The following is a 14,291-nucleotide window of genomic DNA, read 5'->3' as shown; positions in this document are numbered from 1 at the left end:
TCTGGCTGGCTTGGTGGACTAAAACTTTCTACATATACCAGACTGGCCTCAGATTCATAGAGATCTGCCTGCCTCTGCTTCCAGAGTACTGAGATTAAAGATGTGTGCCACAACACCTGGCCTTGCCATACTTTCTAATCTACTGCCTACTTGCTGGAAATTTGGGTTACTTGCACTTTTTTGATACTATGATTAGTGCTACTATGAACATTCACATACAAGGCTTTGAAATAATGTAAATTTTCATTACTTCTAGGTGTATACCAAGGAATAGAATTGTTGACCATATGGTAAATGGTTACCTTTTAGGACACTGCCTGTCTTGAAAGTAGCTGTAGCATTTCACATATCCAATGTATGAGATTTCTAATGTAACAGCATCTGGGTCAATACCTGTCACTGTCAGTCCTTTTCAGCCATTCTAGTGGATATGATCCTGCCTCGTTTCCAAGTATATCCGAACATAACCCCAGTGTTTATTCATAACTAGCTGACTGGATCAGGATCATTCATTCTATGATGTTCTTTTTGTCTACAATGTAACCTACCTCAAGTCCTTGGTAGCTACTGCCTCGGCTAAATTACTATAGTATCCACTGCCTCAGCTATTATTAAGCATATAATATATGCCCCTAAATTAAATTTTCCAGAAATGCTCAAATTCTTTGTTTTACCTGGGTTAAAGATTCTTATAGAGCAGCAATTCTCAACATGTGAGTTGTGACCCCTACAGGAGTCACATATCAGATATCCTGCATATCAGATATTTACATTATGATTCATAAGAGCAAAACCACAGCTACAAAGTAGCAACTAAATAATTTAATAGTTGGGGGTCACCACACCATGAGAAACTGTATTAAAGGGTTGCAGCATTAGGAAGGTTGAGAACCACTGTTCTAGAGTATTCTGTAAGTTAGGTGACACTTGCTAAAAAGTAGCATCTACAAATAAGGGACTGTAACATATGAAATGTCCCCCACGCCTAGGGAACCATTAAGCCCATAAATATACTATTTCTGTTCTTGAATACTGGAGTAGAAGATACCCCAACTTCTCCACCTTTTCTATTCCACAGTAATCTCTTTTAGCCTTATTCTCGAAACAGTAGGAAGAGTGTGCACCTTAGTCTGTTCTGCTGTCAGGACTGCTGTATGGCTGTGCTGGTATTAAGTTGTATGATGTTACTAACAGCCTACATGCTCAGCTTAGTTTTATTTCTATTTTTTGATCATATACTATTTCTTTAACCTTTAATTTGCCAATATGTGAGATATATTACATATATATGTTACAAGTGAACAGAGCAAAACACATCTGAAACATGAATCTAATACCTCCCATCTACAAACACTTCAAAATGTTCAGCCCAATGACAGCAAACCACAAGTCATCTTGTTTCTGAAAAGACACTTAAACTTTATAGTCACCAGGTTCCACACTTACCTCATTTCTTTATGAACACTCGGGATCTGATCTAAGGCCATTCGGTAGAACTTAATGGCTTTGGAATAATTCCTCTGCTTTAAATAAATATTTCCCATATTCACTTTCAGTCTTCCTAATTAAAAAGATGAGTGTAAAACATTCTCATGTTTGTACTTTTCCTATGATATTTTAGATAATCTTAGTTTATATTCTCTAAAGCTTATTTTTCAAGTTAGGAAGCTTTAAATGATTTAAAATTTTATTGTGTGTGTATGTGTACAGGTACAAGTGTCACAGCACACATGTGGGAGTCAGAGAAAAACTCATGGGAGTTGGTTCTCTCCTGCCATTTTCTAGGATCTGGAGACAAAACTCAGGTCAGTAGCCATAGGTACAAGTGTGTGTACCCACTGAGCAATTACACTGGCCCAGTTAAAAGTTTTAGACCTAAAATTCTAACATCAAAACAGTACACCATTGTCATATGGTCACACACTTCTCTCTGGAGAAATGGAACTTCTTGAAAATATGGCTAGACAACTGTTTTTATTACAAAACTGAAGTGCATTGTGCTAAGAGAAACAGGAGACAATGGTAAAGTTCTTGCTGTGCAGGCCTGAGGAGCCGATTCCCTCTTGGAATGTATAGTGGAAGAAAAGAACAGATTCCGGAGAGCTGCCCTCGGGCTCCACCACAACATTCATGTATTTACATTTATACACATACATATACACACACCATATAATTTTAAAAAGGGATACAAGACATTTGTAATTTACTCCATAATGGTACATAATTTTAATATTATTAAAGGAAACAATACTCACTATAATAAACCTTAATATTACAACAAAAACTATGTAATATAAATATACATTTCTCTCTTGGGAACACAGTCACATAATGAAAGAAATGTTCCATATGGTTGGCATGGCTTCTTCTTCCTATGATGACATAATGCTTTTTTTTTTTTGAGACAGAGTCTCACTATGTAGTCCTGGCTGTTCTGGAGCTCTCTATGTAGACCAGGTGGCCTTGTCCACCTGCCTTGTGTCCAGTACTGGGATTAAAAGCATGCACCACCTCGCCCAACTTGGAATATATCTTCTGTTTGGTATTAGGCAGTTTATTTCATGCCAACTGCATTTATTCCTATATATGTATTTTTTTTCACACACAGTATGTTTAAGCAGGACACCACATCATAAATACAAATTCACTTAAAGCATAGATCATTTTATTATAAGAAAACATAAAGCCAGGAAATATAATTAACACTACAAAGGAACTACATATCTGCGTGAAATATTCATTTTATACACCTACCTGCATTGCTAAACATCTTATTTTTCACTATAACTTGGTATGTGTTTAGTGCTTCTGCATACATTTCATTAGCTGAATACTGACTGGCCAAGTTGAAGAGAACCTAGGAAAGAAACGTTATAAGAAGCCACATAATGACCACTCTAGGCCCCATTCACTTGCAGTCATTCTGGAGGTTAAAACGCTTGAACAATGCTATGTCTCAAGATAGCCAGCCACTCAGGCAAACCTACCTTGCATTACAAGTAAATAGAATGCTGACGATGGAGGGCTGTCCTCTACGCTTCACTTAATTTTCTTTGTATTCTTTTTTAATTTGAGTACTACGTAAGTAATTTTAGGAAGACCCACAAAGAATAAATGTGCTTTGCTAATGCTACTGGTAGAAAAATAATCAAGAAAGGACTATTTAGTTCTCCTTACAAGTAGAAATGAAATATTATATAGAAATAGCTTAAGCCGTAAAGCATATCAGAGAAGGCTTTGTATAACAAAAGCTTTTTCTGAGACAGGGTCTCACTATGTAGCCCAGGCTGGCCTGGAACTCTCTATGTAGACCAGGCTGGTCTCCAGCTCACGGAGATCTGCCTGCTTCAGCCTCCTGAATGCTGGGATTAAAGGCATGGACCTGTAAATAGTACCTTTAATATTTCAGATGCTTCCTTTTTCATTTATTTTACATATAAGACTCAGACCACTGAAAATACACTCTTTTAAATAGCAGTGTAGCGATCAAGGAAGAATCTTTTTAGCATTGAAGATATTTAGTTAGAAATTAAAGGCATTGATTTTTCCCACTAGTGTCACATATTTACTGACTCAAAAATCTACATTAGCCCCTCATTAAGATAACCCTGGGTGCAGCATAAATATTAGGAATGTTTGAAAAATAGAGGCATAAGAACAAGGGCTTACAATTGAGGGGTGGGCATGAAGCTCAAGGTGAGGCGCTAATGTGGCATGCCTGAGGCCCAAGGTTCAATTTCCATCACAAATAAAAACAACTGAACAACTAATTAAACGAAAGAAATCTTTTTTTTTTTTTTTTCCTTTTCCGAGACAGGGTTTCTCTGTATAGCCCTGGCTGTCCTGGAACTCATTCTGTAGACCAGGCTGGCCTTGAACTCACTGAGATCCGCCTGCCTCTGCTTCCCAAGTACTGGGATTAAAAATGTGTGCCACCACTATTCTGCCATATTTGCATTCTTGGTCCACAAATGGTGGAATTGTTTAGGAAGGATTAGGAGGTGTGGCTTTGTTGAAGGAGGTGTGTCACTGGGGTGGGTTTTGAGGTTTAAAAAGCTCACATCAGTCAGTCAGCTTACTCTCTCTGTGCCTTATGGTTTGCTGTCCCAAACTTGCAGCGACTTCTCCAGCTCCATGCCTACCTGCCTGTTGCCATGCTCCCTGTCATGATGGTCATGAACTCACCCTCTGAAACTGTGAGCCCCCAGTTAAATGTTTCTCTTATAAGCTGCCTTGGTCATGGTGTTTTGCCATGGCAATAGAAAAGTAAGACAGTATCCCATAAATCTGAACAAACTTTATGATTTGGTGAAAAAATCTTTTCCTAAATGCTACAACAGGGCTAAGGATATATGTGACAGAGTACTTGACTGGCATATACAATGCCCTGGGTTTGATCCTTATCACTGCAGAAAGAAATAAAAAACAAAACAGACAAAAATGGAGAGCCTTGGAGTGGAGAGATGCTGGTAAACACATAGTACTCATCAGGCACAGCAACACTTACGGAGTATGTTAAGTCCAGGTTGATATTTTCTGGAGTTGTAACTTGCTCTCGCTGTCTCACCAGGACTCTCTCTTTCCTTCCTGCATCTTTTGCCTTTTCTAAGGCCTGAAATCAGATTTATTCTTGATTTAGACAGGCTCACACATTCACCAATATTTACACATCTTTATGATGTATGACTGAATTCATCTTCCACCCCAGATTTCCCTGAATGCCCCTTTGCAGGCTCATACAAAATTCCCAGAATATTGTTAAAATGGTGCTCTGTAATAAATAACTGTTTTCCTGGAAAAGGGTGTATTTACTGCAAGTTAACATTGTACCACCCCTTCCTGCCACCTTTTGGATTTGGTTATGTGATGTGGAATAATTCTTTTGTACACTGTGAATATATATTGATCTCATTAGTTAATAAAAAGCTGACAGGCCCATAGCCAGGCAGAAAGTATAGGTGGGACAGCCAGACACAGAGGACACTGGGAAGAGGAAGGGAGGAATCAAAGGAGTCACCAGCCAGACACAGAGGGAGCAGGAGACCAACGTACCATGCTAATAAAGGTACCACCACACAGCCAAGCATGAATAAAGAATATGGGTTAACTTAAAATATAAGAGCTTGTTTTTAATAAGCCTGAGCTAACGGCTGAGCATTTATAAGTAATATTAAGTCTCCAAGTGATTATTTGGAAGTGGCTGCAGGTTGGAGCAAGACACAGAAACTCCATTTACAGTTATGCTTATGTTATCTTTTTTCCTCCCAATTTCTAAGTATTTGATTATTTTAATTCAATCTTACAAGGTAGGATTTAGATGGATTTTGTTTGGCTTTGGGGATACTCAAAATTCAACAAGGTAGAAGATAACAAATGTCTAATATTATGAGAAATGTTTAGCTTGGGCCCTAGAATACTCAAATATCATGGATCTTTTGTTGATTTCTACAAAAAAGCGTAATAAGAGACTTAGCTTTTAAGTCATGAAAAGTTGTACTTGCATGGACTGAGAACTAAAGTAATATAACAAAGCAAACTGAAAGTAAAGATTTAGCAGCCAGGCATGCAGGTATGACCTTTAATCACAACACCACAGAGGCAGAGGCAGGCGGATCTCTGTGAGTTTGAGGCCAGCCTGGTCTACAGAGTGAGTTCCAGAACAGCCAGGGCCATGCAGAGACCCTGACTAAAAAAATCCAAAACCAAAACAATAACAACAAAAAAGAAGCAGAAGCAGAAGCAGCAAGCAAGAAAAGAGCTAGGCCTGGTGGCACCACAGCTGTGTGGGAGGCTGAAACAGGAAGATCACAAGTTCAAGGCCAACCTAGGTAACTAAGACTATCTCAAAATAAAGAATGCTGTGGATATAGCTCCATGGTAGAGGGCTTACCTAACATGCACAAGGCGAAGGAAGGAAGGAAGGAAGGAAGGAAGGAAGGAAGGAAGGAAGGAAGGAAGGAAGGAAGGAAGGAAGGAAGGAAGGAAAATTTTATGTTAAAATGTGGTGATACAATATTCTGAAAATACCCCTTACAGCCTAAGAGACTGGAACTTTTGCTGGACCTCACAGCCAGAGTTAATGATACGCCTTGAAGTCATTTAAGACTTGAAACTGCTATCCTACTGTGTGCTCGAACTGCTTGAAGAACCTGCCTTTAAGAGAACAATGTAAGAACCAACCTTTCTTGCCTTGGGCTTCCCACATCGTCAGCTTCTACAACCTAAGCTAATGCATAGCTGCAATCTTAAATTATGTTCTCTTCCATGCCCCTGAACCAGATAATGCATGTGTATCATGTGCTGAAAGGAACAAATATGGAAATTGAAAGCAACTTCCTAAAATTTATAATAAGGTTGAAAGCAACCATTATGGACACTGGTTGATAAACAATGGTATTTATATTATGTTGTTGTCTGGGTCAGTTAGGATCAGTTGCAGCCAGTACTTAATCCTGTAAAAAAAAAAAAACTCTGCTAAAGATTTCTTTAAGAATTCCATTCCGCCGGGCGGTGGTGGCGCATGCCTTTAATCCCAGCACTCCGGAGGCAGAGCCAGGCGGATCTCTGTGAGTTCGAGGCCAGCCTGGACTACCAAGTGAGTTCCAGGAAAGGCAGAAAGTTACACAGAGAACCCTGTCTCAAAAAACCAAAAAAAAAAAAAAAAAAAATCCCATTCCTTCCCCAGGTGATGCTTTCTGCGCTGTCCAGTACATACAGAGTGAAGCCCTTTATGTGGGACGGACACACAGACAGACATACAGGGACAGCCATGATACAGATGCAGGCACAGATTCAGACTCATGCAGCAGACAGAGGACATGGACAGAAGACACAAGGAGTATGAAGCAGAGAATTCCATCTGAACTCACTCTTGGTTAAACAACTCTAGGGGGAAGGAAGTGTTTTTATTTCTTTCCTCAATGCAGGATTGGCAACTCGGGAGTTTATCACTAATGCATTACATGTGCACATTAAAAAGCAGAGTTGAAATCCTGAAGGGCCAGTGAGGTTTCGATGAGGAAACAGAACTTAGGAAGCTGGGCATGGTAACACATGCCTATTGCCCCAGCACACAGAGGGTGAAAACGTACAGGCAGGAGGGGCATGATTCCCAGGCCACTCTTGGCTATAGTGAGACCCTGGCTCAGTAGAAAGGGGAAATAGTGCTCTATAGCACACAGTGTGATTCATGAGTCATGGTGCTGAGTTTTGGAAGTACTACACAGAATTGTTTCCATATTAAAAAGACCAATGTTAATGTTGGGCCTAGAAAGATGGCTCAGGGGTTAAGAGCACTTGCTGCTCTTGCAGAGGACCTGAGTGTGGTTCCCAGCAACCACAGGGCAGCTCAAAAGTCTGTAACTTGTGTTCCAGGGGATCCAACACCGTTTTCTGGCCTCCACAGGCACATGTGATTTACATACACACATATAGGCAAAACATTCATACACACAAAATACACATAAATCTTTGAAAAAAAACCAATGTCAAAAATTATAAAATCTTGATCGCAGTCCTTGGGGGAGGATTTGCCCTGGAGGAGGTGGGAATGGGGGTGAGCTGGGGGTAAGGAGAGGGGGTGGGAGGGGGGAGAATAGGGGAACCCGTGGCTGATATGTAGAACTGAATGGTATTATAAAATAAAATAAAATAAAATAAAATAAATAACTACATTAAAAAAATTATAAAATCACCCCATTGTGGTATCAGAATTTGTAAAGCAAAATTCTCAAAATAATTGTCTTAGTCAAAGCCTAAGGCCAGACAACAGCAGAAGAAAATGTGCACATGTATGTGTATATTTAAAAGCAGATACAGACATCAACACACATCTCAGAATCTGGTTCTCCGTGTTTGTGAACTTACCAGCTTTAAGTCTCCGCAGCTGTTGGCAATACAGCTCTCTTCTACCAGCTCGTTTACTTTCTTCTCCAACTGTCTGATCTTTTCCTCTGGACTGTTGAAACACCAGAGGGTGTAGATTAAATCACCCAACCACTAAAATCTATACCACCAGTTACTTTGGGATATTGCCTATTAAATGCCATTAAGCTTTAAAACTAGATTTCGAATAAGGATATACATGGAATTGCGAAACAAAACAACCACTATTGTGCTTAATAATTACATTAGTGAATTAGTCATAATAAATAAACATCAAAATAAAATGAATATTTATTTAGAGCCAAGTGTAATAATCACACACTGAACAGAATGTGCCACCCTAACAACTTCAATTACTTCTCATAAAACACTTGACGTGTAACTGCATTTTAATGAAATGCATAATGAAATGAAACTAAACAGGTTTAGAAAGTTTTGCCCAGGATCACAAAGCTAGCAAGGGACAGAGCAAGATCTAGACCAAGCAGGCACAATGGGCCCCTGCAACTGGAGTCACTACTCCAGCAAGGAGTGGCTGGTTTTTAGATCTATGAAAAGTGAAAACTTCCCTATGGCTAGGAAAACTAGAGCTCATAAAAGAGATTTAAAGTTACTTATGAACACAAGAATGTTATAAAGAAAATTTCCAACAAGAGTAAACAGTTTAAAAATCTTGGCTCTTGGGCCCCATGGTGGCATGGGCCTTTCATGCCAGAACCTGGGCAGCAGAGGATGGCAGATCACTGACTTGGAGGCTAACCTGGTATACACAGAGCATTCCACACCAGACAAAGCTACATAGTGAGAGCCTGTCCAAAAACACTAAAGAAAACAAACAAACAAACGAAAAAAACCAACCAACGTGGTTCCTTAAGGGTGTGGTCCCTGGGAGGTCAACCATGTTTCAATAAACGGCTCATATCTATGCAGCACAAATCGGATTCAGTGGATTATAAAGAATTTTTTAAAAAGGTATCAAGTTGTTGAAAGGTGGTTTAGGAGTGTCTCTAAGGGGAACTGGTGGAGGGGTGAGGAAGTACACACGATCAGAATATACTGCGTGCATGTATAACATTCAGAAAGAATTCATAAAAATACTGCATGAATTAAAAAAACTTTGACTTTATTAAGAGCAAATTATCCTGGACCTGTAGATACAGCCCAGTTGTAGAACAATTGCTGGGCATGTGCAAGGCCCTATTCAATTCCTAGCAACACACACACACACACACACACACACACACACACACACACACACACACACAAATTAATAAATAAACAATTGCCAAGGCAGTCACATTTGAAAATAATGCTAATGTTGATTTGCTAGCACTTTCTTCCAGGAAAATAGTGTAATTCTCTCTATATGCAGATTCCTTAATAAAATCCCAGTGAAGTTACATCTAAGTATTGTGAGATATTTGATTACACTGTGTAAAGATATGTCATTGATCAGTTTAATAAAAAGCTAAATGGCGAATAGCTAGGCAGGAGGTATAGCAGGGACTTCTGGACAGAGAGAGCTCTGGGAAGAAGAAAGGCGGAGTCACCAGCCGGACACAGAGACAAGCAGGAGGAGAGGTAAAAGCCATGAGTCACACGGCAGCATGTAGATGAACAGTAATGGGTTAATTTAAGTTTTAAGATTTAGTGGGACAAGCCTAAGCTATAGGTTGAGCTTTTATAATTAATAATAAGTCTCTGTGTCATTCTTTTGTGAGCTGGTGGCCCAAAGAAAAATCCACCTACATCCAAGTAGATGCTCTCTTAATTCACTACAAATGGACTTTTTAAAAGAATTCAGGAATAAATATACAGTAGTTTTATCTATAACCTCTTATTCTATGGGAGACTAAGAATATGCATTTTAGTGGTCAATAAGAGCTTTAAAATTCAAGCTGAGCAATAGCATAACAAATGGAAATTTTTATTTAAAAAAAAAATGGTAAGGGGTTGGAGAGATGCCTCAGAGGTTAAGAGCACTGACTGCTCTTCCAGAGGTTCTGAGTTCAATTCCCAGCAACCACATGGTGGCTCACAACCATCTGTAATTCCAGTTCTGGGGGGTCTGATATCCTTTTATGGTCTCTGTGGGTACCAGGCATGCATGTGGTACACAGACGTATATGTAGACAAAACACTCATATACATAAAATAAAATAAACAGAAATTTAAAATTTTATAGTGAAGTTTAAATATACTCAACTTGCCAGTTCAAGCTGGCCTTGAACTCAAAGATCCACCTGCCTCTGCCTTCTGAGTGCTGGAATTAAAGGCATGGCTACTACCATGCAGCTTCAATAAAAGTCTTTAAATGTTACAGATTGCTAGTAAACCAAAAACACTAATATAAACATATATATATATATATATATATATATATATATATATATATATATATATATCCTAATCAATTCCAATAAGATAAAACTGGTCTGCAGACACTGCTAGGTGTCTGACAACGCCTGCTAGCCAGTGCAGACACCAAGCTGGAGCAGAGCACCTCACTCTCCTCCCAGCAGTGGACTCGGCCCTAAGCCTCTGAGCATTCAAGGTCAATGAGAAATAAGGCACATGGGTTTGTGGGAGAGAGAGCTACAAAGGTCTCTGCTTTGTTGAAAGGGACTGGAATCTTAGAGCTTTCAGCCACTCAACTTCTCAGTCACATGTTATCCTGAACTCTCACCACTCTCGGGCATCACACCGATAAGCGGGCTCTTGGGAAAAGCCAAACAAAGGCTTATGCTGTTGAGCAGTAAAACCAGCCACACCAGAACTGCCCTTCCTGCAGAACTCACGCTGGGTAACACAATAAATGCTCCAATTACGTGTGCATGTTTCCAGATTTCTCTTCTTCGTGAGCAGTAAAAAGAACCTAAATTACATTAATATTTAAATAACACCCTTCTCCCAACTAGCTTGGGTACAAAATAAACTGGTCATCTATAGAGGTTCCTTGTTAGTCAAAAGGGAACTTATATAATAAACATAATAGCCCCGAGTACTGTGATTAAGATTTACAATTTTAAACACAGGAGGGACTGGGGATGCAGTGCTTGCTGGCATGTATCAGGCTCTGGGTTAGACCTTCAGCAACACAAAACCAACCAATCAGCCAAACACACGCACGCACGCACGCACGCACGCACGCACGCACGCACGTACACATAGTACCTAACAACATGCAGCCTGGAACTTGCCAAACTGAGTTTGAATCTCAGCCACGCCCTTTATCAGCTTCAGCAAGAGAAGTCCCTGGGCTTCCTTCCATTCCTTCTCAACTGGTGATAGTAATAGCTCCATTTTCATGTGTGAAGCTCTTAAGTGCCTGCACTCAGGAAACTCACTAACAGCCAGCTGCTCTTTATGTACAATGTGTGCATCGAGGACCATAGGCAGCCTGAATGCACATAGCTGTGAACCCTGAAGCTTTTAGGTTTATGTCTAGACAACTATAAAGAGTTAATTCTCTAGAAAATGAATTGCTCAGGCTAAGGCTGTAGTTTGGTGGTAAAGTATATATGTGTATAGCAAATGTAAGGTCCTGGGTTGAACCCAGCACCAAACACACACACACACACACACACACACACACACACACACAATTAAACTGATCAATAAATAATATGGCAAACTAATTTGCTATTTTTCTCTTAAATTTTTTCTTTGAAAAATACCCTTTTAAAATAACATACCATTTATAATCCTGTTTGGCCTTCCAGAGAATTCCTACTCATGAAACTTAGACCACAACTGCAGTCAACTTACAGTCCAATGAGATGGCACGACCTCACATGACTATTCCTAGATTTTTTTTTTCTTCACTAAGTTCAAGAATGGGGATGAAGTTTCATCAGCATGCTGCTCACACAGCTTAAAGGATCTATCTAGAGAAAAAATCATGCAGCAGCAGCAGCAGCAACACAGCAGCGTAAGGCCTTGCGTACCTATCTTCGTTTTTGGCTTCCAAAGGAGGAGCAGGGCCCCTGGACTGGCCGAGGGGGTCAAACGCAGAGCCTGAGACACAATTCAAGACTTTAAGTTTATGATCCAGCAAAGTTGAAGAGAACTTTGTACAAAAGTACATACATAAGTTACCATTTATTATACGGTGTAAGTTCAATAGGCAAAACACTTATCACACATAAGTATTTCATGGAAATTGTTAAGATTTTTAACACACATGAAACTATAAACAAAACTTACAGATTACCAAACAAAAACAAAAATAAATTATTCCCTAAGTATTTACTTTCTTCCTTCATAGGTCTGTATTTCTATTATGAACTCTAAATTATCAAGCATGTAAGGTATAACCTGAGATTAGCTTTCTAATTTTCCTTATTGGTATAATAAACAATTTTTTATTTTTAATAATTTAACTTATGTATTTGAGGAATATTTTCACCTTTCATTTTAAAGATCAAATTCTAACTTATACAAACGACATTTCAGGTGCATACTTGAACACATTCTCACAAACTCCACACTGGTGTAACGACCGCCCCGAGTGAGCTACAGCAGTCTCACCAGCCCCTCTCTCCCTCTTACTCTCCGTTTGAGCAGGCTCTCCACATGCAGCCTGCTAGAGAAGATGTGGCACACCTTTCTCAGCCTCCCCAGTGCTGGGGTTACAGGTACAAACCACCAGAGCCAGCTTACCCCATTCCTTTCTTTTTTTTTTTTTTTTTTTTTTTTTTTTTTTGGTTTTTTCGAGACAGGGTTTCTCTGTGTAGCTTTGCGCCTTTCCTGGGACTCACTTGGTAGTCCAGGCTGGCCTCGAACTCACAGAGATCCACCTGGCTCTGCCTCCCGAGTGCTGGGATTAAAGGCGTGCGCCACCACCGCCCGGCACCCCATTCCTTTCTTAATGGTACCTAAAATCATGGTGCATCAATGGCTGATTTGATTTTATTTTAAATGGAAATGATATGCACATACACAATGGGCGTGGGTGCTGGGGAATGAACCAACCTCGTAAAGCTGCCTTGGAAAAGCCAGCTGCTCTCACTGCTGTCATGGGTCGAGCAACTCCATCCTTCAAAGAACAAGAATCACTTAAAACTTATTCTTGAATAAGAACTATACCTATTGACAATTTTGCATATAACACACATCCTACTTTAGTCCTGATTTTTTAAAAAACGATTTACTAATTTTATTTTTTTTCTGTAAATTGTTGCTTTGCTTACACATATATCTGTGTGAGGGTGTTGGATCCCCTGGAACTGAAGTTACAGACATTTGTGAGCTGCCCTGAGGGTGCTAGGAATTGAACCCGGGTCCTATGGAAGAGCGTCCAGTGCTCTTAACCACTGAGCCATTTCTCCAGCCCATTTAGTCCTGATTTTTAATAGCCATTTCCTCATGCCTTACTTCTGCATCCTCATGCAGCAACCCTGTCTCTCTTTGCCCTCTAAAATTTAAATGCCTTGATCCAACTCTTCTTTTCTTGGTTATAAAAGAACAAACTAATTGGTGCTGTGAAACAATCTTTGTACACTGTAAATATGTGTTGCTCTCATTGTTAACAAAAAGCTCATTGGTCGATGGCCAATTGGGGGCAGAGAGAATGCTGGGAAGGAGGGCAGAGTCAGAGAAGTCACCAGCCCGATGGAAAGGAAGCAGGAGAGGTAAAAGCCATACGCCTCGGGGAAGCACACAGATGAATAGAAATGGGTTAATTTAAGTTGTAAGAGCTAGTCAGTAATAAACCTGAGCTATTGGCTGAGCATTTATAGTTAATAATAAGTCTCTGAGTGGTTATTTGGGAGCTGGCGGTCTTGACAAAAAAAAACTCTGCCTACAAACCAGCTTATTTGTCAGCTACTCTGGGCTGGTCTCCCACATGCTACAAGAGAATCCATAGAAACTGCTGTAAAAAGTAGCACAGGAGAATGAGTTCCAGCTACTTCAGAAGAACAAAGCATCAGTCTATGTCAGTTCTAATGGGATCTCACTTGAGTCTGGAGCATACAAATTCAAAGAAAGCATGCTTCTGAAGATTCAAAGCAGCCCAAATGTTACCCTACAAGGTAAAGGTGTTACTATACAAGTAACATCTTTGTTAGAATTGTTAAAGTACAAGAAGAGGAAAACCTTTGGTAATAAGGTCTAAGTCACAAGATAACCCACACAAGCAGACAGACATACCTGGATAGTCCCTGTCATTGGTCTTCCCATTGATGATGTCAGGGATGTCTTAGACTAATAAGCAGAAAAGCAAATTAAACCGATTCCTAAAACAGCTGCCTGTAACTTTACAAATCAAACTGCAGGCATTTCTCTTAATTTTTTCTTCACTCTATCTACCCATAAACACAAACAAATTTTTCCATTTGTCACTTAATAGTGTGGGATCAATTTGCAAACCTATTAAACAGGGGTCAGCACACACCACCATCTGC

At 39.7% G+C, this 14,291-nt stretch overlaps 1 protein-coding gene across 2 annotated transcripts in view; it reads right to left on the bottom strand.

The window, feature by feature from the left end:
* The window catches only part of Ift88 (intraflagellar transport 88), a 106,759-nt gene that overhangs the window by 77,727 nt on the left and 14,741 nt on the right, over positions 1 to 14,291 (bottom strand). For both annotated transcript variants that reach the window (XM_076545090.1, XM_076545089.1), the window contains exons 5-11: positions 14,038 to 14,091; positions 12,859 to 12,922; positions 11,832 to 11,901; positions 7,867 to 7,957; positions 4,508 to 4,612; positions 2,755 to 2,857; positions 1,447 to 1,561 (exon numbers count right to left, since the gene is read on the bottom strand). In XM_076545090.1, coding sequence (XP_076401205.1) covers positions 1,447 to 1,561; positions 2,755 to 2,857; positions 4,508 to 4,612; positions 7,867 to 7,957; positions 11,832 to 11,901; positions 12,859 to 12,922; positions 14,038 to 14,091 — 602 coding nt within the window. The remainder of the gene's footprint in view (positions 1 to 1,446; positions 1,562 to 2,754; positions 2,858 to 4,507; positions 4,613 to 7,866; positions 7,958 to 11,831; positions 11,902 to 12,858; positions 12,923 to 14,037; positions 14,092 to 14,291) is intronic.

This window comes from Peromyscus maniculatus, chromosome 9 (genome assembly GCF_049852395.1).
Source record: "Peromyscus maniculatus bairdii isolate BWxNUB_F1_BW_parent chromosome 9, HU_Pman_BW_mat_3.1, whole genome shotgun sequence".
In the NCBI taxonomy this organism is placed as follows: domain Eukaryota; kingdom Metazoa; phylum Chordata; class Mammalia; order Rodentia; family Cricetidae; genus Peromyscus; species Peromyscus maniculatus.
This window is presented reverse-complemented; position numbering and strand designations above follow the sequence as displayed.